Genomic DNA, 26,555 nt, shown 5'->3' with positions numbered 1-26,555 from the left:
ATACTTAATTTTGTCGTCAAAATAAAATTGAGCCTCTCTTTCAATAAAGTGACGCCGAATTTGCGGCGTCGGCTTTGTGCAAAGTGGTGAGCGGGGCAGCACGCCGGAAATCTTCCCAACAGCCGTCTGGTTATTGTTTTGTTTTTCTGAAGGCGCAGTTTTGACAGAATTGGACGAGCAGCAGAACGATATTTTTCATGTTTCAGAGCATCGCCCGAAAGGGGGAGACAGGATTGTCTGCACACATTCAACAACCACTAATAGACGATAGGAGCAGTTTAGTTCTTGTTTTTCCTTACTATGCGTTAGTCGAAACTCTTAAACTAATTAAAAACTTTGTTACGGTCTAAATTTGTACCGTGGTAAAAAGGCAGTCGCAGCCTACGTCAAATTACTGAACGTCAATCGGTAACTTTAGGTCGGTGACGCGGTTCAGTGTGACGTTAAACGGGCGGACTGGGTGAACCTGCTCAAAGTTGACAACAATTACCAAAAAGAAGTTTGAAGTATGACTGCTCAATGTTTCACTTTGTAAACACCCACACCGTAAAACAAGAACGATAAATATAAACACCCTAGCGGAATGCGTAACAAAGATTCGATTATGTGAAAACTAGTTGCAAGTGGGTTTTCCGACGCTAAAGGGATAGCGGGCGTGTTTCCAGTGCAATAACCAGATAACAGGAGGACGTGCAAATAAGAATCTTTTGAGTTGCAGCCAGACCTGTATGACTAGCGTTACAAGCAACGCGCTGGTTTCAACACTGTCATTTTAAATTCTTTTGGTACTACATGATGACGTGACCAACGCGAACGAATGGCGCAATTTTTGTACTTTCTGCATAAGAATTAGTAGAGGCATATTTTTATATCCTTTGGAGGAACGTGCTTTGGCGTCGAAACATGACAAAGGGGGGCGGGGGGGGGGGGGGGGAGAGGGGAGGGGAGCAAGAGGGGAGGTGCACGCCTCATCCTCCGCTCCCAAATAATTCCAACACCTCTGGGAACGTGTAGAACGCGAAACTTCACATTGCACCCCTTGGCCTATGTTTGCGTCTGAACTGAATAAAGCCAACACCAGCAGCGCGAAAAGGCAAGCGCAGGACGTCTGAACGTACTGATAATATAGAGAGGCTCTAATTGCTGAATACATATACCGTTCTAATAATTATGCACTGGAAGCCTGAAAACAATTAAATGAACAAGCACTTGTTTGAACGGTTGAAGAGATGAACAGCTCTTCTGAAGGCGTGGTGTTCGTCTTCTGTCACATTATTCTTGCAATCATTAAAGGGCTGTCCATGAACAGCTGACCATGTAAAATTACTGTATTTTGTTACATTTTCATGTCTCTATTGTGAATTCGTTTCATTTAATTAATTGCACTTCCTCTTGTGTAACTTGTGGTGCAGTAAGAAAGAATGCACATAACCCTTGTGCCACAGCCTCCAAAAATAGGTTATCAGTAGTTATAAATAAGTAAGCAAAACCCAATGACGTCAATGACATGCTCTGTGTATGCCGTCTCTGCATTTCTCAGTGTTTCCTCAAGGGCTGTGCAAATCTACCTTAAGAACGGAGAAATGGAATGCCTTACTTTTAGGATAAAGTAATGCGTTCTTTTTGAGAATCGGCATTGAGTAACGCGCTTAGTTACCATCTGGACTATTAACGAGTAACGTTCCTATGTTAGTTTAGTAAGGTTGTATCTCTGGCTACAGGCTCCGAAGTAATTAGTGTAGCGAGAGCGGTTGGCTTTTTTTTTTTTGTCTTATTGTTTTGTTTATATTATTTTTGTGTTTTTTTGGTGGGTCATTAGCGTTTTTCTGCATTTATATTTAAGTGCATCGCTCTTGAATGTAAAACATCAAAACTTCAGATTGTCTATAATCGCAAAGCCTCGTAAGAAGAAAAGAAAAAAAAAAAAAGAAAGGAGAAACGTTTGTTCAACAAAGATTTTAAAACTGTGCTTCTATTCAAATACAGTGCTTACTCGTGATACGCATGCCCGGGCCGTTTGATGGATATGCAGAGCGGCCCTTGACACCAACGCTGAATTTCCGTTGCTACATACTTTCGGGCCCGTCGACCTTCAACTCAAACTCGTCTCATAAATTTGATACGCGTGCGACCCTACTTGCCGATTCCGACTGCGTCTCCCTGACAAGCGAACAACGCAAAAACGGTTGTGGTGACGCACAGCAGACGACGATCGGACATAGTTACCAGCCAACTAACAACAGGGAGATTAATTTTGCGTGGGTTCGTTTGTCGTCAAACCTTGATCCGAAGAACATGACGCAGCAAGACCGTGCGTCTACACTATGTAATTCATGTTACCGGAAAATTAACTCTGCTTTTTTAAGAAAGAACAATCTCAAAAATAAAAATGAAATGTTTTTTTTTATTAAGGGATAACAATTAATTTGGTCGCGCTATCATCAAATGCGAGTTTTTTTTTTTTCATATAGTGTATTGCATACACTCTCGGAAGTTCCCTCTTGCATACCGCATCAAGATACCACTATGCGCTAGAAACCTAGTCGTTAGCCCTCCTTTGTCTTAGCTTCGTTAAATTAGTTCCACCAACTAAAAAGGCGAGCTATACACTACTCGAGTGGCCGTGGGATTTCAGTGGCAAAAAGGCTATAAATACATTTGTCACCAAGCCGTCATGATCACTACAGCATGCTACAAATCTTTCGTGTCAGTGGTTCAAGTGATTCAACAAAGCAGAATGGTCTTTGGCACGAGTGCCACAAGGTGTAGCGTGCACTAAGGAAGACGTTTGGAGCATATAACAGGTGTACTGCGTATTCCATGCGGCCACTTAATTATAGCGGCAAACTTCTTGTAAGATTATCCTTGAGAAATACCCAACAAATCAAGGAGAGTAAACAACGCCAAGAAGTTTATCACCCGTTCGAAGTAAGAAAAAAAAAATTCGGAAGCTCCGGTAAATACTCGCCTGCCCGTGTCTACGAGATAAAAAGCAGAGCAAGCCACTATGATACCGTCTGCAGATAACGGATTGTTGACTACCAGAGAGTTCATCGGCCAGGGCCAACCGGCACACGCACCGTGAAGTCGTGATCGCAGAAAGAAACTTCCTCCCACCCCGCAAGGAGGGTGCCAAGTTTAGGACATCCGAAGACGGCGCGGAGCGCGAGACCAGATAAGGAAATGTGGGGCGGAGGTACCATAACTCAGCGAAGATTGAACGTTCCAGCCTTCCGGAGCCAGTCAAAATGACGGATCGATGCACGTTACAGCTCTCTGCACGAGGACTGCATTTCAACGATGCACTGTAACGTATAGCGTACGTGCTATGGCTCCGGCGCACTGATCGGCTTCCCGGGACAGGTGTTTTCGCCGTTTTCAAGTTGTGATGAAACGGTGTTTAGAAGAGGGAAAGTTGTGACCGCGAAGCCGCGCGCGGGTGAAGAAATGGCGCCACTGGCGTCCGTTTGAAGATTTCGCCAGGTGGCGCAATCCGCCGCCCAATCCAAAGGGTTCAGCCGCATAAATTAATGTTTTTTTTAATTGATGTAGGATTAAAATAGGATAGGTAGTGACTACCTCGATGATCACCATCAAAATATATTAAAATTTATTTTGACGTTCATCACGTCATTTGCATAAAATGTCACAATAATGGCTTTATTATTTCGACGCCCCTCGTCAATGGCCATCGCAATGGTATTTGATAGCCTGGTAGCCGTTTCGGTGTTTTGTCTGTTTCGTCAGTTTATTTCTCTGAAGTTTCCGAGGGTGTAGTCGGTCGCTGTTGTGTTGACGTGTTGACGGTGTCATATGTTGCTGTGTCGCGTGCCTAAGAAGTTTCGGTTTCACTTGGTACTGGAAGGATATCTTTACCGCGCAGGTGATAGGTCCCCTAGCAACAACACTCACGCCAGATTGGCTGGTCGGCAACGCGCACGCGCGTGGGAACTTAAATTTCGGTTTGGACGGCGCGTGTATCATTCGGGAGCGCGTTAACCCACCCCCTGCCTGCGTTCACGCCGCTTGGCGGCGACAGAATGCGGCTCCAAATTACAAAATTATTAACCCAGAAAAGTGTCCTCTGGAGGAGCAACGTAAAAAAAAAGGGGAAAAGTGGGGGGGGGGGGGGGGGGGTTAAAGCATACTGTGTTGTAAATGTTTCTCTGCCCGCATCTTTGACACACACCAGAAAGCGTGGCCCCGCAAACTACTTCGCAAAAACACTCCTTCCAGAAAAGGCGTTTTCGTGGTGTCAAACGATTGTGCCGTTCTTCACGACGCTGCACCAAACAAAAATCAATTGTGTCTCACATATCCATGACTTGCACTGAGCTCGAACCTTCTGCAGCCCCCATTTTCGAATACCCCGGATTCGAATTTCTCATGAAGAACAAATCGTAATGTCCACCAGTATATAGTGCGATGATGTCAAGTTAAAACCGTGTATAAGAGTTCAGTTACTTTGTCAAATGCGATGTTCGCAACACTAAAAAAAGTAAATGACCAGATTGGAAAGTTGTGAAGTATACATACAGCACCCTCGTGAAGACATGCAAAAGCCTAATAAAATCTTAAAGCCCATGACTGATAAAGCACAAAGTGGTAATACGAATGCCAAAAAACAAGCACATGTAAAGACGAATAGAGCATCAGTCTCCCAAGACAGTATTTTTTAAAGTTTCGAGTTCGTGCTAACTGATATTAAAATATTATTTATGTTAGAATTATAAGTGCCTTAGTCTGCCCTTTGCGTTATGTATGTGTAATTAGGAATATCACTGCATTTCTACGTATTTATTATTGCAGTATACGGAGCTGACTTTTGGATTACTCAGAAGAATACCCTGCATTATCTGTCGCTGTCTGCGCATTTCGTCTATTTTCCTTCAGATCTAACATGTGAGCACAAAATCCCTTTTGCATACACCGTGACCCGATGTTTCGCACTGCCGAACAGCGATCAAAAGTGTTTCCGCAGATCGGCTCTTCAGCTGGCGTGTTTTCGAGCATCGTTCACTCGTGTCAATCCCAAGCGGTTATGTGAACGTCATACAGTCAAATTAATGGTTATAAAAACATAATTAATTACTGACTAAAGATTTGGCAACATAAACGAAGGGCCGATCCACACCTAAATTATCTGAAAGAAGCTCTGCAAATTTTTTCCTTGGTCTTTGTCCTTGCAAGGGTGATTTGGGAGGGCCTTAAGCAAATTTCTGATTATGAAGCTGATCATAAAGCTGAATCGCAATGCGTTCTTGACACATCTATAACTTCTCAAACATATAAAAGTATGTTAATGTTTTTTATGTGATGAACGGCAATTTTATCCGCCTGTGGGATGGATAAAAACAAAATACAGAAGGGCGCGCGGCGGAACTCTGACAATGCGCACGCAAACCCTCAGAAAGTGACCAATTAAATAGCTGACATCTTGAGTAGATTATGAAACACATCTTTGTTTGATTTTATACAAATAGATATAAATTGGAAAGGGGGATGCTATTTTGAAAATTCAATTGGCCGCTATTTTATCAAAAACAGACCACAAGAGCCAGGCTATGCCAGTTTATCCCGTGTAAGAAAATGTTCACTTGGATACGCACTTTTTTAGGCCAGATTCAATCTGAGTACGAAGGTGCGAATATATTAGAGTGAACAATTTTGATCACTATTTTCCGCGTGATTCTTCGCCTGCATCACGGTGCTGAGTGTAAACAATGTTGGCTAGGAAAGCAAACGTCGTGATTGCCGCTCAGTGTTTCTAAAAAGGTAGACTGAAAGGCCTTGTCCTAAAACTTTCGTGATATTTTGACAATATGGTTGCTTTGAGGTCACTTGCGGCTTCATCATATAGTGTATATTGTGGAACGCATTTCGTGCTCTGTATTTCACCATATACATGGTGACGGGGTGACCCTTTTTATGACTTTATGCATTGTAATTTATCCATTTGTTCAAGAGCACAACTACGAGCCATCTTTCAATGCTGCGACTCAAAATGTTACAAATCACGGTTATTTTAGGCGACCTACCGCACTTCCTGTCAACCTTTCGATTTAGGTAAAATCTATGACTGAGGTAAACAAATGGATGCCGAGTCGTATGAAGACGCCATTTTTTTATGTCAATCTAGATTTTCTGTTACTGTTCTGTCGAAATTAAGCAAAGCAATTTCTTATTTTCGTTACGTGAAAATGAAAGTGAATTGCACGAACAGTAAAACAATATACAGTTCCTCGTTTCGCGGCGGAAATAGTGCCGATTGCTAAAGCAACGCGGTAAATATATTTTAAATTTAGCAGTTCAAACTGATTCGAATCATTTCGAACCAGGTCGAATGGTTCTTTTTGCTTCCCGGAACTGAACCGCAACTGAACCGAAAGCCGTGAACTCAAACCCGAACTGAACCAACAAGAATTTTGGTTCGACTCTCTAGCCTGCACCACAGTTGTACGAGATACTTGCATTTTTCGACAGCAAATATCGTCGAATCAACTGCAAATTTTATGACACGAGAATTAAATTTTAAAAGCAACGGTGCTGCGTTCTGCAATGTTTAACAAAACCAAGCAAACGTTTAGTGCTGCCTGATAATTGAGGTTCTACCTTGGAATGTATTTTTTTCTTTTGCAGTCTTCATCATTTAATAGATTATAAAATCTGCAGTCGATTGCACGATATTTGTTTTTGAAAAATGCCGATGGAACCGCGACGCTACCTGCAAGCAAGCAATATGATACTTTTTCGGCTGCCCCTTTTGATCAATTTCCGGTTTAGAGTCCGATGCTCCAAAGCGCCAATTTTTTTTTTTTAATGTTTGAGACGTCAAAATAATTAAAAGGTATTCTGACGAAACATGTCAAAATAATTTTAAATTGTTACATTTCTAGGAAATCGCGTCACGGACGTAAAAAAAGTACTTGAAATTGTTTTGAGCGTGGTCGTAGGAATAGCCACTGCTGCTAACATAATTGGAGTGTCGCCTACATAAACAGCCCTAAAAAAGCTGAATAGGCGGCACCAGAAATGAAATTGCACTCCGCTGTGGTTTGATCTTCGAGAAATCAGCATAGAGAAATTGGACGTTTAGCGCTACTATACTCAGCACTTGGTCCGGCTTAACCAGCATGGACTAGCTGATCATTGCCAACAAACCAAGGAAAGAAGGATGTTTTATATCTGACGATCGGAAAGCCTGGTGCTAGAAACGCGCCGCCACAAGGAGGATGCAACAAAATCCACATAGAAGCCGACGATCAAGGCCGCACTCATTTTAAAGGCGCACAGCTTCACAGCCACTCAGCGTACGATAATCTGGCCTCAGTGGCGACACTCCCCCCTCTTATAGACTCCACCACAAGTCGCAAATTCTCGCTTCCGTTTATATCTCTGCTTGGGAGAAGAGCGTGTTGGTTTAAGTCATGGATGAAGAAAGAATAAAACAATTACAACAGGGACAACAGAACCACATCTTTCAACTAGTCTCCTCCTGGGTATAGTCGGTTGCTCGCTGTTGAAAGTTTAGTCGTCTGTTGCTAGTTGAAAGATGTGCTTGTGTTGTCCCTGTTTTAATTGTTTTATTCTTTCTTCATCAATGGTTTATATCTCGTTGGGAGGATCGTATAATTTTCATACAGCGTGTCTCGCCCGCAGCATCCGGAAATCGATAGAGTGAGAGTACATCAGCAGCGCTGCGTACCAGGACGGCATTCGCATTTCTATGCAGAATAGTTATCGGACAGTCGCTCGACATCTTTATGCGCTAAGTACATGAAGCCATTAAAATATCGTAGAACAGAACAAGGTCAAGAATCGGGTCAGTAAATATACGCTACAAATTACGGAAATTCAACATCTCTCAAAAGCAAATACTTAAAATAGGTACATTAACCGAACAAAAAGCCCCTGTCATGTCTATTGTCGGTGACAAGTTAAGAACCGATTAAATGAAGAAATGGTGAGGGTGCAGGCTAGCTGGTGTAAATTGAGCATAGTTGTAAACCCGAGACTGGGTTCCGTTCGTTTTCCAGTCTCGGGTTTACAACTATGCTCGATTAAATGACCCGCCTCTACCGCGAGTTTTCTTTATATGATAACACTTCGTCGCACAACCAGCCAATGCTCGGCGGAAGTCAACGAGCTCATGCTGAAGGCAGGGGCGGATGCAGAACTTTATTTTATTTTATTTTTTTTTTTTTGGGGGGGGGGGTGGAAAATTTGTGAGGATACTATTCTCCCATTATTTATTGTGCACGGGGGGTTCACCAATGGCAAATTGACCTCCGAGAAAAGGGGAGGGGGGGTCGACTTTGTTTGGGGGGGGGGGGGGGGCGGCCGCCCTTGGGCCCCCCCCCCTTGGATCCGCCGCTGGCTAAAGATGATGCATCTACTGGGTTGTCGGCCTATCACCGACAGTACTGTCTGCATTTTCTCAGTCTTCGTTTTTAAGCTCCATTAGACGAGGTTTATAACAGGACCGCTGTTGAAAGTCCCAACGATACTGTATTACTGGCTGCAGCCGCCTTGAGAAACACAGGGGAGGGGGGAGGGGTTTTTCATGAGTCATGTGCTTGACGCCGCCACAAAGTAGCTAAGTGACCTTACTTGCTACTCGCTTAAATTTATGGAGCCTGCCCTGAGCGTGCTTCAGACGATCAAGCCAGAGTCGGTGTCCCATTCAAAAATTTATGTTCATGAAGTTTTTTTTATTTATTTTTTATGCTTTATATTTCTGCGGATAACTCAGTGAATGACACTCCTAGTGCTCTGCTAGAAAGGGAAAACACAATATTTTTTTTCAGTGAAGCAGAACTTTGCCTTCTCGCAATATAAAATTTGAAATTTCTTCCCTAGTTATTTTAATGCATTGAATTAAAAGAAAAACTTCCATTTACCACCCAATTGGATTTAAATCGTATTAGAAACATAAAACAAATTACGAACAAATATAGAGAGATGAGTGAATACATATTTCAAGTGTTTAGGCGTTTTTCTATGTCACGTGGAGTTAATTTTTTTTTTCTCCGCAACTTTGCGAGATTATAGTAGCCCCGCGGTTGTCTTGAATCATCCGGTTCCTTATGAATAAAATTCCGTGTTCTCGGGGTTTATTAATCTTCGAAATTTGGGGAGTTTTCTCGGGGTTTATGTTTTTCTATATAATCGATGTTTTTCGGTGGCTCAAAAAAACAAAAACAAAAAAAATGGGTGTTTATCGGGATTTGCTTTTCAAAAAATACGACACGGGAATGGAATTTCCCAGTCTTCAGAGAACATTGGCTTTGATCTGAATGTCTATAGAGTAATAATTTGAGCCATATAGAAATAAAAATTCGATAGAAGACGTGTTTCCGCAAAAATAAAACAGCCTCACGGACAGTTGAGGGGGGTTCTATTTAGGTTTAAGGTGATACGAAACTGTAAGCACACAATTTTGTTCCCGCGCAGATTTGAATTTTCTTAGACAAGGACAGCTCCAATTTGGGGTTTTTCGGTTGAGTTTGAAAAAAACCTCCTCGGGGGCTAATTTTCAAGGTTTATCGGTATTTACCGCGAACACGGAACCCTACTAACGAACCCGGTCTTTGGGAGTAAGAATAACCATGTTTTTCTTAGCGCAGAAATGAACTATACAGATCACCGAATGCTCAGCAGCACCCTAAATGTAGTGCCAGCTGTCCGATCCACATGTCAACATTTCAGATCTTGCCGTTTTATGATTCCAAAGTTATAATTTGAGTTTCTAAAATGTTCAGTGGAGAAACAGCAACCAACGGAGCTCGCGAATAGATAGATATTAGTGGCACACGTTACCGAGAACTAACCCCATTTTCTAATTGAAAACTTCCAAAAAGCTTCTGATACCTCTTGAATTAGATTAGGATTATTTGTAAACCGTGGCGCCTGGCACAAACCGACAGGGCTAACTTTGAGTGGAGACTGAGCGTTTGACGAGGCGTAGTTTACTTTTGCTGTAAGACAGTACTTTTTTATTTTCTTCTATATACCCGGTAAATTAGCAGTTCAACACTTTAAAGTGCAATAACAATCAAAACTCATTAGCAACTACTCTCAGCAAGCTTTGCATTCCTGGAAGGATAATACTTGACGACTCACTGAATAAAGCAAAAACTAAAGAGCTTTGTGTACATATATATATTTTTTAGTAAGAGGGAGCGAGGCTCATCTCGAAATATCGGGGGCCTGTTCAAAGTTTATTGTTACGTTGAAACTCCCCGCGGCATACGTCTTCCGGGGGCTTCGCTTCTAGGAATGGCAACGTTCCTCTTCTATGTATTTTAGGTGTGAGCTATGAGGCAAGCGGCTCTGAAAATAGAAACGGGAGGGAGGAAGCTCGTTGACATTTTTAATGTTCCGCTTTTTCAGGATATTTTTCCGCCTAGGGCTGTGTTTTCAGGCGTCGCGTCGCACACTTTGTGAATCAAGGGGCATACGAAAACTAGATTATGTGCTCGTAAATTTATAATAAATACGTATCAAGTACGTCTTTTTGTGCGTGTTCTAGCTACTCGCTATTGGTCCTGATTATGTTCGCCTAATGTTTTATTCTTAAAAAAAAAAGTAACCTCCCTGAGCATTATTAAAAAAAAAATCCGGTTTTCAAAAGTCACGATATTAGATTCAGAACAATTCCAAAATTAATACGGGGCTGTCAGTTATGCAAATCAAACATCGTAGTGGAAGGCGTAATATAATATTTTAAAAGTGAATATAATTTTGGTAGTTAAAATAAGATTCTTTAAAGTCTAAAACAAGGTTTTAGAAAATGCGAAAAAAAAAAAAGCATCGGCCAATCCTTACTCTTTTTCGTGAGGGTGGTATAAGGGTTTTGCATATGTCGATCAATTTGAGAGCTCGGGCGCGACACCGGAAACATTTTTCTACCCGAGTGACGCCCGGAAGAAGAGGACGGGGGGGGGGGGGGGGGGGGAGGAGGAGCGGAAAGCAGTTGAGGTTAAATAGATGTGGTGGGAAACAGGCGTTCACCCACGCTCGGTGCAGCGTGGGAGGTGAAGAAAGATAACCGTGATGTCAGGTTAAGTCCTGTGGGAGCCATCGTTTATCAGCTATGGCGAAGGTGACGGCCGGCGAAGGCAGGGCTCACAGAATACTGCATTAACGAGATGAGGCTGATACCTCCAAACGCAATACAAATTCAGAGCAGACGCATAAACTTACCGAAGGTCATAAACGGTTTTCGAACGTACGTTGATGATTGTTTGCAGTTTCTCCCCTTTCCTGACGCTAGGAACTTGTAGACTTACGCAGATATAAATAAAAGCTTCATTTTTTTTTTAACATTTCTCCAAGACAAGAATACAAGTGAAGCATTGCGTTACTTTGGACACCAGCTTGGCAATGAGATGGCCGATATGCATTATTAGTGATATATGTGCTGAATTCAACAACGCCTTCCGGAGTTAGCTATTTCCGAAACTCATGATAAAAGTCTGAAATTGTTGCAGGATGAATGCGGGTTGCGGGGCACACGGCGTGATGGATATAGATTCGTAGCTGTCACGTCTCTTATGGTTACAGAAAAATCAATAGCAAAATAAAGAGAGAGAGAAAAAAAAAAGAAACGCGTTTCAAGACCAATGTTTTTTATATATATTTTTGAAGACCATTTCAATCCAGCATTATCTATAACAAACATATATCCTGATAAAATCGTCACTCCTAATGCATAGATGAGGTGGACCAAAGGGGAAGTACAGCAGACTCCCTGCAGAAAACAGAACATAGAAGCCTCAAATAGCCTCATGTTCACGCGACGAGAATACGTCCATCACCGAGCTTTCGCTTCCTGTTTGATGAATCGGTCGGCGCTCCCAGAGCGCTAACCGTGACACAACACCTCCGTCCGCTCCCCCGAGGCATACACCGAGGCAGCACCTCAATCCGATTGGAGTCTCAACATATGGTCAACTCGAATTCGTAGCTTGCGACCAAGAAGAGAGACAAGTAAAAAAAATAAACCCTTCACATACACGCGTAATATTACGTTCCTCAAAGCACAAAGTGAACACATTCAACCCTTTAGTATACACACCCAAAGAAAGTTTGATAAAATCTGAGTACGCGTAAAAACCTACATTTGGTCTGGAATTTATGCAGAATCGTAAGAACAAACACAAAACAAGCCTTCTCTTCGAATCATCTATATTTACACCCCTTGATGCTCCTGCTTCTCTTTTTCTCCACGATGACCTCGAAACACCAGTGATCGGCTATTCGTTCAGTAAGGTAGCCGATGAGAAGGTTGATCTGTATCAAGCTCCAATAATACAGTCTGAGCGGCTCCAGGGTTGAACGCTTGCTTGCTATTGCGAGTGCAATGCTACCGTGGTTTTACCTTTCTCATTGGCTGCATCGAATAAAGGAATGACTGGCGTTAAGGGTGCATCGCGGGTTTGCACACATGCAAAAGCATTTTGAGAGTGTAGAGCCTACAACAAAGTGCAATACCTGAGAACTTTTTTTACAAAGCTTCCCTCCAACATCCAAAACCCTCAAAATTCGCACAAAGGATGTCAAAGTTGAAAACGTTAATCCGAATATTGTAGTAGGACGGACAGTAAAATAGGGTGCGAGAATGTAGATGCGTAAAACTTGTGGGAGCGAGAGTCTGCCACCATGCCCAGAAGATGCTGCCGACCGCCCAAACTGTACAACGTCCGAGGCGCACAACAGCCCAAGAAGAATTGCCGCGAGACCCTATAAAAGAGGGGACACGCCCACAGAAGGGGGAGACGGACCGAGGTCACGGCGGTGTGTAGGTCGAACGCTACGGCAATGTTATTCATCAATACTAACAATACTAACATTTCTGTTACTATAATAAGTGTAGTTTCTTGTTATGGAAACCACAGCTTCCTGTTGTTCCTCCCGGTTAGGCATGCAGCACGGCAACCCTACCACAAACTCTACCGAGGCTACAGAGATCACTTTCAGGGCACGTACTATAGTAGGTTACAGACTCTATAACAGCTGTCGGTGTATACAGAACACGATTCCAGTTGTAAAATTTTAACACAACCAGGATGCAACCTCTCGCGTATACAGGGAGCTTGGCAGAGCCAAAGTACGCTTTTTCTCAGACTGTTGATTGAGCAAAAATTACGCCCCTTGCGAGTTAAATTTCAAGACGTTAACTGCTAAATTTAAAATGGGAGAGCAAAAACAAAATTAGCTTAGTCGCTAGGTATTTAGGCAGCGTGAGGTCAATCAGCGCCTACAGGGAGCCTGATTTACGCTGTAGATAAAAAGCGGTCAATGCGGCCCGATTGCTTGCTTATATTTTTAAATGTGTATCACGCAGTTGCGGGGGTGGGCAGACACTTAAAAACATTTATGAAAATACAAATACAAAATAATTTGACAAAAATGTATTTAATTATGAATCTAAATAGACGTTTTTTTAGAACAAAAACATTTCAATAGAATATAGAAATACAACGAGAGAATTTGGCTATATTCAAATACTTTTTGCAAATACATTTTGTTCCCATAGTTTGAGATCTTAGACATACATTTGACCCCGTATAAAAAAAATCCTGGTCAAATGAAGCGTGGTCCTTATGTACCAAGAATCAAGCACATAAAACAAATTGCAGCTCTAAAAAAATGTTTCATCAGGTGGGAATCAGAAATCACCATGTGTTCAGCACGAGCTTACCTGAAAGGCTTTGCTGAAGCCTTTCAGGTAAGCTCAATCGGGATAATGCATAATATCGCTTTTTATTGCGAAGAACAGTGGACGAAATTGTATTCGGGCACTATTTAAAATAGAAGTGTTTGAAATACTAGATTTCGAGTATTTAAATACAATTCACAAACGCGTTAGCCAATCTGTAATTAAATACAGAAATACAAAATACGCAAAGTATTTCGAATACGTATTCCATGTGCTTGCATTTTAAATACAGCCCATGCCTGGCGGCAGCAGTAATAAAGCACCGCACGAACGTAGGATCGAACGCACATGCCGGATGAATAGCGCAGGGATGGAGATTGATATCAGGATCCCTGAGTTATGCAGCGGGAGCTCTCGCTCCAATTGCTTCCGACTGCGGTGGTCGAACGCACTCTGCCAGAAGTAGTGCTGATGGATGAATTAAAAGAACACAAAAAACTAAGGCAGACAACTCTCACATTTTCAGATGTTCGTAAGTGAGTGTTGCACCTATACCAGCTAGAAGACTCAAAGCCTCCGAAATACCTCTTCTCCTTCGACGAAACGTAATCAAACTCGAATGGCACCAACTCCATAATTGTCCCCGAGTCCAACGTTCGCCCAGCCTTGGGCGCGTTAATTGGGCACGGCAGTAAGGCGAATGCTGACACAGCGGTCGTGTCTAATCTGCGTCTGCGCTAGACCTGACTGTGATGACGTCGAAATTTCGATGATTTCATTCTTCTAGGTGGTGTTGGTAGCACTCGCAAAATCAGTAGTCGGTATTCTTTTCATCATTTGGACCAACGCGAAGGGCAATAGGTATCATGCATCATTGGGAGCGCGGTCTCGGCGACTGCGTGCCATTTTTGTCACAAAGATATAAGATGGTTGTTGTCAGGTGCTTCTTTCCCTAAGGATTTGCAAAGCTGATTAAAAAAAAAGAAAACACGATTGGCGTAAGGTTGTACGTGCATTCTGGAATATAAGCATTTAGAAGCTCCCTAGAATGCAAATTTGTTTCTGATTATGGTGACTCCACGTGTGTTTGACTAGCAAATGTTTTTGCTCTTTAGTTCGAAAAACTACAAGGTGCACCTCCAATCAAAAAAGAGCAATTTTTTTTTTTTTTTTTTTTTGTAATAGAACCAAAACAGATAAAATTGAATATGCGTCTACGGGTCAGATTTTTAGCAGTGAAAAGTGCAATATGTTTAAATTACTTATTTAAATTTAAGTCATAATAAATCATAATGCGATTAACTCAGGCAGCGCATGCAAAGTTGTCAAACAACCAATTAAAAAAATGCTAAAGATGCACTTGTCTACTTGTCTATTATAATACTAAGTATGTGATATAAATAATATCACCCTTTTAACCTGAGTGTTAAAGGAAAGAATTAGAAACCCTTGTAAATATTTGTTCACTAATACTCTAATTACATACCTAACCTACGAGTATATAAACTTGCCTTAGAGTTCCACAGAACAGACGAAGCATGAGGTTAAAGCGAAATTGGGTATATATTTTGATGTTTCGAATAAATTGGAAACTACTTCGATAGCCATTCAAAATAAGCGCCGTAGGTCCGGAGCCGTAAATTTTCTAGAGGTGTGCTGAAATTTTAACGCCCCGTATATGTATTTTGCACACTCAGCCTCTGCGCCGCTTAGCGTGCAAAACACTTCCGTATTTATTGTTATACATTCTACAATGTGCTCTTTTTTATAGGTCGGAAGACGTAAACCCCAAACTAAAAATATCACTCACTATTTGCTTTCGAAAGGTTCGCAGAGACGTTCCAGATGGGCTTTTCCTAACTGCAATGAGAGTGCGCTCCCGGCGGGGAAACAGTTGCTATTTAAAGGTTTCGGAATCTCCGGAGAAATTTTCTTGCATCCGCAGTGTACTTTACAGGGAGCCAAATTGTGAGAAAAAAAATAGATATATAAACAAACGATACTTGGAATTTAAAGCGAGCTGCTCTTCTACACTCTGCGCTACTTAGTGAAAGGCCCGAACTAATCGAGTGGTCGTGGCTCTCGAGGGCCACTGTAAGACAGTTGTACGCGTGGAGGTATGAAGAATACCGGCTCAAGCAAGCCAAACGATGAATTTCCAAATAAAGCCGAAAGTGCAGGTCGCGGTCGGTGGGGACGCTTCTAAGAACGCCCAAAGGTGTCCTCTGCGTACAGTAGCACCTTTTGATTTTGTTCGTTTTTGGTCACTGTTGGGAGCGTGCCCCTCCATACCGGAAGTCTGCCCCGTCTTCGCCTCTGGTAGCATCATGTCGCCTCTAGAATCTTCCTATATCCATCGATGTACGGATTTGCTCAAGTACTAGCCGTGGTGTATTCCTAAATTGCAGGTAATATTTTTGAATGAAATAAAAACACTACTATAAGACCCTCAGAGGTCCATGAGCACATCCGTTAAGTGGATACATCTCTCCCCGCGGTAATCCAATGTAATTGGGACGGACAGCCTTTGTGTAGTTGGAACGGCTGGAACACTGGTAGGCTCGCGGGGCATTCCTTTTTAAATTGGGAAGGGTGGCTGCCGACAGTTATCGTTGTGGAAACTCCTCGATATAGCGGAGACGGCCGTCTCTGTTGTCTTAGCAAATCCGGTATATCGGACTGCAGGCGGCAGCCCTCTCCTTTGGCACAGCGCCAAAGCGTGGACAGTCCGATGCTCATGTGTCGAAGTACCCACGCGGAAAGATTTCTTCTTTATTTTTGTGCTGTGGATTGCGCAATGAATTTGAGGAGAGTATCCTCGTAGAGTCAATGACAAGCAGCCAGTTACTATAGTAAAATATTTGAGTCCATACCGTGCCGCGATGTGAAGTACCATCGATGTCAAGTTTCAATGGCCGTGCGGTCTAACTACCGAATGCATGGTGGGCGTCGTATTGTCGCCGATAATATATGAATGTCTATCGGGGCGCTATAGCATTCGCTCTTTTCACAGACTAGACATGGAATGCCAGTAATCGGTGGGCGGACTGTTCGTGGGGCAGTATGCATTTAGAGAAGTCTCAGAGTATACAGTGATCGAGGAGAGCGTTCCTGTGACATGTAGTGCAACGCACGACCACGAAGAGAATGTTACGGCGCTTTCTTCTCCACACGTACGGCAGTCGCTAAAAATTATCTAAAAAACTTGTCTACTAAAAGTGGTCTGGCGTACACTATGAGAGTAATATGTTGATCGCCAAATTGTTTGAGATATGTCCCGGAACGCTTATTTTGTTTTTACGCCTTTCGAAAACACCTTGTAACATTTTTCTTTCTTTTTTTTTTTTTTTTTGAAGTTGCGAAGATTCATTTTTGTAGGATGCGTTTTGCCGGTATGGTGTGGTCTTATTCAGGAAGGTTGCCATCAGGAGTCACGCCGCTAAGTCGCGTCGCAGTTCTATATTGAATTCTGCATTCAATGTTGAATAAGTAGACTGTAGAAAGATCTCCATTTTATCGAAATGTAAAAACACTTCTAATGTTACAAAAAAAAAAAAAAAAAGAAGCCGAAGAGCACGCAAAGGAAGGAAAATATAAAACTCTGTTAGCCTGTTCCTCAGTTTCCGGTGATAGTATCTGTGTTGCATACAAAGCATGACGAAGTACAAACATACAGCCCGTGCATTTTCTCGTCCTTTTCCACCTGTAAGCTCGAAAGACACTGTGACCAAAACAGCTAGCGTTCATTGGACACTTCTCGTTCGGGTTACCAATAATCTGAGCGGTATCCTTAGATGGCAGTTCGACATTACTCACAAGAAGCAAATATGTGAGAACCCGTCAATGCCGGGCTCGAGTTGAGCGTGCTGCTCAATGTACGAAGACAGCTCGACAGCTGGTTGGGGCAACATTTCCGTAGTGTCTTCTGAGCAAGCATACAGTTGCTTGGTGGTTCCCGCTACAGAGCCGAGCAGCTCCACACGCTGCCGGCACAGTTTCTCTCCTTTGACTCATACGTGCGGTGTCGTTTGCGGAGGCGTCTCCAACAACAAAAGCCATGAAGAGACACCGGCCTTGTTGTCTGCAGGCTTCTGCTCCGCAAACAAGCTCTCCGTTTCGACCTCCTTTCTTCGCTCCCCGTACCCATTCCTCGAACGGCGATATTCAGTCGCTATTTTTACCGCTAATCTTTTGCTACTTTTTTCCTCTCGTCTGCACGCCTTCTCGGCATAGAGGTTTAACCGGCTTTTCCTGCCAGTAAAGTTGTAAACTTTCGAAGCCCTTTCGTTGATATATATATATATATATATATATATATATAGAGATAGATAGATATATATATATCTCGGTGTTTTACGTAGTTTAGATTCTGGCGATGCCTTTTTTTAATTTCCCGATTCTCCCTCAACGTTTCTGTTATTCACATTCTCTTTCATACACTTTGTGCCATGTTGCAAATGGTGACGATATGGCGCCCTGAAGAAGCTGAGTCTTTTAGCGAGGATTAGCCACTCTAAGCATTCATTTAAATTGTAAAAATAGTATAACAAAATTTATTTTCCAGCCCATAATTTTATTGTTTATTATCGCGTTTCCTGACACTTCATGTTTGTGAAACTTGAAAAAAAAATTAAAAAAAATACGAATGGTAACGCAAACGAATGACTGCCGAACTTCTTGGTAGAAACACAGTCTAAATGAACTGTGATCATCAATCCGGCAAAACATGCGCCAGGCTGGAGCTATATCGGCGACAACAAAACACCTAGACATATCTGACCTTGTGTTTTGCAATAAGTAACCCAGGAATCGGCTGCTTTTCACTCTGTTCGACCTATAAAAGCTCACTTGCACCATTGTATTTATTTTGTTAAAACTAAAAATTTATGCAATAGCCCGGATCTTATGTTTCTCCTGTGTTCCGATTCTGGTCATGCGAAAGCGAGCGCGAAACCTAATATACCTTTGAAAGAGCGAAGCAAGATATTTTTCGCTCACGGTTCGTCTGTTAACGCAAGTAAACAAAGCGATTACAAAACGTTTCTCGCAGACAGAAATGATACAGGAATACACCGTACGTCGTCTGCTGAAAACATAAAAAAGGTGGATTGTCTGCTCAAACCGAGTGCTGTCCCCAAGTGATATCGGAAGCATTCTGAAAGTGGAATCATCTGCTTCCTATCGTTAGAAGTGATTGACAACCCGTATGTCTTTTACGAATTTTAAGTTTTTTGTTGTTTTCTTGTGTCCGTACACAAATTAACAGCGACCGGTGCATGAAGCAGCATTCGGAATGAGCCCATTAGAGGTCACAAGACCTCTCGACTTCTGTGTGTTTGTGGAAATTTTGCTCCCAAACATAGCCAGATCGTGGACTCCCGAGAAGGTCAAAAAGGTCCCATGAGTCGATACCGCTCGCTCGGCGGACAGCTGTCACAGCACGTCTATTCAACAGCCCAAAAAGTTTTCGTCCTAACCCGGTTTTGAAATTGAATCCCTGGCACATCAAATTTAACAATAAACTTTAATCGTAAATGCTACCTTCGTTTCTTTTTTTAATGTTGAATGGATTGCGAGTCTGGCTTTCTCGAAAGGGCTTGTAATATCGATGATTGATCAAGTTTACTAAAATGTTTGGTAGACGCTTTGGCGGGTGATAGTATCTCCACGAACAATTACGTTCACGTACACATTTTTGTGACGTCACGGCAAGGAGTTGTAGCTAAGTGGTTGTGGAGAGCATGTGCGGATGCTTTGCGCTTTGAAGAATCAGGAACCTGCGCACGCGTATTACCAGTAGCTCGTACTGTCAAAAGTGAGTTCATGTACAGAGGAAACTGAAAAAAAGAAGACCCTTATAAACACATCTTCCAGCCGACTGATAAGGATAGATAGAAACGAGGCGCTGCAAAAATCTTTACTATGTCTACGTATTTGTATGTTTTTTTTTTTTTTTCCGCTGCACACCTTATCTTAATTCAGTCGGAAGCCACAATAGACAGGCTACTTCGTGCAAAATATAAAAACATGCTTGGAACCCACTCATTAAAGTCCCCTGATACCGTGCAACACTTCTTCCGCGTTTGCTTGCAAGTAGAAATTTTATCGACGATATCACACATATCAAAGCACAGCTGTTCGGAGGTAAGGGTTAGCGCAGTTTCTTCGGTAAACTGCTTGCAACGTTGAGAAAATGCTACAAGTTAGCACGTCATCATGGCGAACAAGCGGAGTGTTTTATATATGCTTATTGTGAAGTTTAAATCACAAATAATGATATAAAAAACACTAAAATACAAATCGACGCCATGTGTATACATAAGTCACGGCACACAACCACCCTGAAGGATCCGGGCTCTGGCCATAACACGCTCTATTCTAGTGCCCTCGCACACTGGCAGACTATGAAAATAAAAAATAAAAAAGCATTTCGTCTTTGCAGGACTTAATCTTTTTTTCTTGGCGTCTGTTATTAAAAAGGCTAAAAAAAGAGTGCACATATTTCATGCGATCGGTATGACGTCTCCTGCTTTACATACGGCTTTTTCCGACCCTATTTTGGTTGCTTCGTGCTGTTCTTTTGGCCCCCATGTGAGAATGAGTTGCTTTGATCCTGAGCGCAGCAGGGCTCTAGAGCGGCAGTGACACAGCTAATACATCATAAAACACAGTCTGCAGGTTCAATATGTGGCTGGTTTCTTTCTTCTATAATGGCCACATTGGTTGTACAAAAAAACTTTCTGCAGTCATGTTCGAAGCGCGTGTGAAGCATGCATGCTTGGAACATACATGAGACGTGCCCGCATGTACATTTGTCACCATGTCTTCACCGAACACCGTGTCTTGTGTGTGGTGCATGAGCAGGGTTCCCCTCGGCTTAAGTCAAATGTCAGAAGAGACGGCGAGGCCACATAACAAACTCACCGGAAGCGGGCAGCTGCTGCGAGGCGCGGTTCCCCGACGGAGACCGCGGAACGCATGGCTCCCGGAAGAGTGCTATTCCACCAAGGCCGAGAAGCGACGACGAGACGAGGCTCCCGCGTGCTGCTTTCGGAGGTCGACTGAGTGAGCCGAGCCAAGCACGGCCAGACGCCGCCGCAACCGAAGCCAGCGCCGCTTGCACGAGGATACAGCTGCTGCTGCTGCGGGGACAGCGTGCTGCTCGGCGCTATCTGTTGCGTGGCGCAACGGGTGTCGGCCCGATGCGTCCGGCCGGCGGCGACGCCTCCCACGACCTGAGTTGCGGATCGCTCACGGCGCGATCGTCCGACGCGCGCTGCGATGCGTGCATAATCCGACCTCCAAACTGGCTTCGAGCGTTACAAGCGTCGTCGCTGTTCCTTGGGTAATGCCTACGCGCTACTTTGTGATGTCTCACTTCGGGGATTGGTGGCAGAGTGTCTTAGCGCGCCACAGCTCCGAGTGCGTGGATCGAAAGCACGTACTTCAGAATCCAGGGATGCTGGGTTCTATCCTCGCGCTATTTTCGATTGGGATGAGCATCGTACCAGCCTGCGTTTCCTGTAATGCTACGGCGTGATGCCCGTTAAGACACACCGCACTACCAGTGGCACTGCACTGGCTACATATCTCATCTACAACGTAAACAAGTGCCGCCATACCTCAAGGGCAGGCCGACCCCACGCTATTGGAACACCAACGTCAAGTTTCGTTTTGGTTTTTATGCCTTACTTAGCAACAGGAAAACGCAGGTGAAGTACTGTGCTTAATAAATGTAAAGTTACTCGACGGATGGTAACGCCAAGTACTAAACAACGACAGCTAGGGTTGCTAGATTAAGGTACAAACATGCATCATTAATATGGACTCCATTAATATGGATACACCGCTATATGGATACCATTTCGGGGGGGAAATCTGAAAATACGCGCATTTTTCCCTCGGTATTATGGACAACCCCTGTTGGAAAATCTCGATGATGGAAAGATGACGGAAAAGGCTCATACAAGCGTAACCGTAATATGGGACATCCTATACAAGCGAAAAAGGCGGCTCCAGTATAGTGGAATAAGGCGGAACGATACAGGTGGGCGGAACCATACAAGCGTGTCGTATTATGGGACATCCTATACCAGCGTAGTGGATTAGGGCGGAACCATGTAGGCGGACGGAACCATACATGCATAACGTAATATGGGACATCCTATACCAGCAAAAAGGCGATACCACCACGGTGGAGCCATATGGCTCCAGCATGTTGGTTTCGCCTTTTCGCTGTCGTACAGGGCGATTTAGTTTTAAGCTTTACATATATGTTTAGAAAGGTCGTGCAAGCTAAATTAATGCGGTTTGTGCAGGCGAGTTATACGGCCAGGCGTACGTAGTATAGGGACCTAGTCGTAACGATCAGTCAGATAATTAAATACAATTTGTTGATCAACTTTTTAATTAGTGAAAATGAAAATATGGTTTCAATTAGAAACTTGCCGAGTCATTGAAAACCACAAAATCAAGTTTTTTTTTAGAAGGATATAATTCAGGGGTAGCGTTTTATGCATTCTGTAAAAAGCTTTATTTGGACGAGTTTCTAGGTTTCAGTTTCTTATCAGAGCTCATCTCTGCGCCCACGGTCCTGTTCCCCAGGGGCATAGACACGCAACACACATGCGCCTTGCTTCCCTTCATCCTACGAGGGAGGCGAGGGGGCGGCTTCGCACTGCGGTCACCGGGCAGCTGGACCGCAGGTGCAAAGATGCGCTCTGGTAAGAAACCGAAGTCTGGAAATGCGTCCAAATTGACCATTTTTTTATAAAGCCATAAAATGCTACTCGTCTTATATCTTTACAAAGAAAATTGATTTAGTGTGTTTTGATGATGCTTAGCAGGTTTCTAATTGGAACCATGGGTCTATTTTCACTGATCAAAAATTTCACGAACATACTATACTTAGAGAGAGGCTGAAGCAGTTTTGTATATGAGAAAACACTTTTAAATCTTCTTCATTCGACCTCCAGAATCTCAAATATCAAAATTATTTGCTAATTTAATTAATCAAGGCTGCATAGTCATTTTTAAAGCGCTGTGAAAGCACCTCCCTAGAGAGCGACGTCACAACAGCAGCTTTCAAAATCTTTGTTCACGCATCTTCAGTGCCTATCAAAGCTATGCACGCACATGCTATTTTTTAAAAGGGCAGAAAAATGTGTCACGACTGGTGCCAGTGCCGGAGAATATACCTAGAAAACTTGCGATTGGACGCGCGGCCCTTAAGCGACACACGCTTGGCGGCCGAAAGGTCTTCTTACGATGTCACTGTTGGTGGGATGTTTTTTGTGTTTTCTCACGTTTAGTTATATCTTTGAGGAAAACGAACGGGATATTCAGATTCGCGGGATAAAACTACGCTAGAATGAACCTCCATCTAGTTTTCTGAAAGAAGTCTGGCACATCTCTGTAATAAGCCGACGGATCATTACAAATTAGCCTTTTATACTATGCCGCCCTGGCCATATAACTCACGTGCACAGACCGCGTAAATGTAGCTTTTACGGCTTTTTTAAAAAAAATCTGTAAAACATAGAAAAAAAACTCTGTAGAATGTCCCCCAATACGATACGATTGTATGGTTCCTTCCCCGCTTGCATTGTTCAAGAAAGACTTGTGGACATCCAGCGTTTCATTGGAATGCTGGATGTCAGCGAGTCTCTACATCAGTGAGTGGTTTCAAACAAGCATGGTGTTTGCACACCAGTAAGCTCTTATCCGAGGCTCACCAGGACCACTAAGAGCAGAGGCGAAATGTCGTGACCTGGTAAATTTGGTTGCAGGTATTTATTTTTACAAGAACTGCATGCAGCAAAGCTTAACTTTGCTTAAAAGAAGATTATTAAAAATTCAATACTGAACAATGGTGTCCCTTGAGCTGTCAGACCAAACTCCCACTCTTGCCACTCAGGAGTTCCTAACTTGTGCGTAGAGGATCAGCACAACCCAGATTTGTGCTGCGAGCGCACCTGCAATATAAAAGTTGAATAAACATGAGATGAAATATGAGACGTTTACAATTCTCTGTAACGTGAAATTAGAGCACAGATCTTGAAGAGGAGGATGGGAAGGTATGCCCCTCCTCCCCCTCCCCTCCTCCTCTTCTGCTCCCTCCCATTTAGCAGGAAACTTCCCTGAATTTAGCGGGAAAATTTCCCCACTAAATTTAGCTGGTTAAGTTTCCCACTAAATTTAGCGCAGAAATTGATGTCACATGACCTCAACACAAATGCAGTTTTTCCGCTAAAAGTAGCAGGGAAAATGACGTCGCATGACCGTGTCACGTCAGCCATAAAAAAATTCAGTTTCTCAGCTAGACTTAGCGGAAATATTAACGTCACATGACCACAACATTAATTCAATTTCCTGCCAAGGTTAGTTGGGTGGTTACGCCGACAGCGACGCGGCGAAACGCGGAAACGGGTGCTAAGAGCTGCGCTAAAAACTAAATGCATCAGGTGAAATAAAGTGAACATTAGAGATACTGTAAGAAAAAGAAGAGAATCTAAGATACCGTTCTCAGATCCTTCCTTTTGTCCGTTCTCAAATGTTTTGATTTCAAGAAATGTTTATCTCTTTATTCATACCCAGAGAACCCCTCCCAGTTTCAGCATGAATGCAATAAATCAATGCAGACTAGACCTTGTAAACTATAATCCACATGAAAATTAATGTTTGCCACATAGTCATGTATGAGTCAGTGGCTCAGATCTCTAAATACATTTGTATTGAGGAACATTCTTGAATAAAACTTCTGGGCTTCGAATTCAACAGTTTGTACTTCCATAAGGAACACTGTATGGCACTGATTTTTTTTTTTTTTTGTGACACATCAGAAACAGCACAGCACTGTCATCCTCGCATACCTAACAAGAATTTGTATATTTTTTTTAGCATGGCATGTGCTATTCTAATGCCCATACAGCATCCTTTAACAAAATTTCCTTTGTAGAGCTTTTTATTGGTTCTTATTTAGCTCGCACGACAGATTCGGTACCTTGAATTCTCACTCGGCATCAACAGTTTTATATATTAATGTAATAGCGAAAGACAAGATGTATGGACTTGAGTACGGCTCAGCAAGCACAGATGTTGAGAAAAGTACTGAAGAAAACTCGAATGTCAAAATAAAAATAAGCTGGAATGTGGAATTATGGACATGGACATGAATACAGTTAGCAGATTCAATATGAAGAATATGTGTTAGACGCACGCTCAAAGAAACCTGTTGCATCTATATTCATTCAAATTACTTTGCAGAACCCAGCGCTGCAGTCTCAGGTGGGAGTTCGCTGAATGAGTCTACTGAAAATGAGTGTAGACGGAAAAAGCAGTTTGATCTGCGATAATGAACATTACATAAGTGACATGTCATTATTACTGTTACAGTGCCGAATGTTCCAAACTGTCAGTCGCATCATTCTGTGAGTTCTCTCCGTACATTACAGGGTTTGGCTCTCTCGAATGCGTTGCGAGAAAAATGATGAACTGGAAATATCTAGAGTAGTTCTGGAAAAACTATTTCCAGAATCTTATCTCAGCATCGCAAAGAATATAAAAAGTTTCTAAAGACAAGGTTAGTGCAGGAGTTGAATAAACTAAATACTTTGTTTTTCGAAACCATCTTGCCGTAGTAAACGTATGAAGTTCCCCTAGGTAGAGCTAGTCATTACGGATGATTGTGCCCATTGCGTACCATAAAAATTTAATTTGCGACCTACAATATTTACAAACTCAATTAACTCTGAATAAGTGGACCACTTGGCATTAAAGATTGGCCTCACCATGACTGTCTGCCAACATCTACATAATAATTTCCATGAACCTATGTATTTCAAGAAAATATTTGGTGCGAGCTGCTTAAAACACAATAGCACTTTTTAGCAAGTGCTGATTGTTGGGCAAGTTGGTACGGTACGTTAGAAAACATGATTGTGCTTTGAAGACGGGGACATAGGAAGGACAGACACCACAGAGTGCTAACTTTCAACTGATTTAATTCAAGAAACTCGGCGTAGAAACACACTGCGTCACCGCACCACATCTCAACCAATCCGTGGCCCTGCCACGGACCGCAAGTACGCCAACTCCTTATCCGCCAAGTCAATTGACGCCACACTGACACAACACGTGCCGGAACTATTTATAGCATCAGCCTCCATAATCTCTCTAACAGTCATATCTTTGTGCCTAGCAAGAACAGTAGACTGAGCAAATAATGGTTTGCACTCGCAGTCATGATCTGTCGTGTCACTGTCATGACCGCGGGTGCAAACCATTATTTGTTTCGTCTATTGTTCTTGAGAGGCACAAAGATATGACTGTTAGCGAGATTATGGAGGCTGACACTATAAATAGTTCCGGCACAAGTTGTGTCAGTGTGGCGTCAAAACTTCTTTCTTTGGGTTTTTAAGCCACCGAGGAATAACACTATATCATTTTATTGCCAGAGCCTGCCAAATAAAAGGAAAGAACCGAAATTTGAATATCGATCCCATGCCGGGCGAATGAACGAAAATGGCGGCCCTCCCCGCTCAGCTGGGAGCAGCCTAGAGTTCACGCGCACGCGCTCACGCCTCTTGCTCTGTGCCGCGGGCTGATCAGCTCACTCGGAAGGGAGACGTTACGGCAGCGAAATCATAGACTGCCAGACTCTCCCCATATATGGCTCTGCTGCAATGGAAAGATTTTCCTACCCTCGTGCTCAGCGAGTGTCGACTGTGGATACAACTCCGGTTCATACACTCGCTGAACATGAGGGTAGAGTGTACCAGCAGAGGGCAGGTGTCTGTATACAAAGAGTTTAGTTGGCACACCAAGAGGCTAACGAATAAGAATGGGTACCACTCTGAGCAAAATGCCAAAAAAGCGTGGATCTCGGCTTGAC

The 26,555-nt window shown here is 42.9% G+C and overlaps 1 protein-coding gene across 1 annotated transcript in view; it reads right to left on the bottom strand.

Annotated features, from left to right (window-relative positions):
• The window catches only part of LOC8032506 (connectin), a 32,553-nt gene extending 11,658 nt beyond the window's left edge, over positions 1–20,895 (bottom strand). Inside the window, exon 1 of the mRNA XM_002410167.5 lies at positions 20,588–20,895. Coding sequence (XP_002410211.3) covers positions 20,588–20,643 — 56 coding nt within the window. The 5' untranslated portion in view covers positions 20,644–20,895. The remainder of the gene's footprint in view (positions 1–20,587) is intronic.
• Positions 20,896–26,555: the final 5,660 nt, after the last annotated feature.

This window comes from Ixodes scapularis, unplaced genomic scaffold (assembly GCF_016920785.2).
Source record: "Ixodes scapularis isolate PalLabHiFi unplaced genomic scaffold, ASM1692078v2 PGA_scaffold0__279_contigs__length_252992795, whole genome shotgun sequence".
Lineage (NCBI taxonomy): Eukaryota > Metazoa > Arthropoda > Arachnida > Ixodida > Ixodidae > Ixodes > Ixodes scapularis.
Note: the sequence above shows the minus strand (reverse complement) of the source record. Positions and strands in the feature narration are given on the sequence as shown.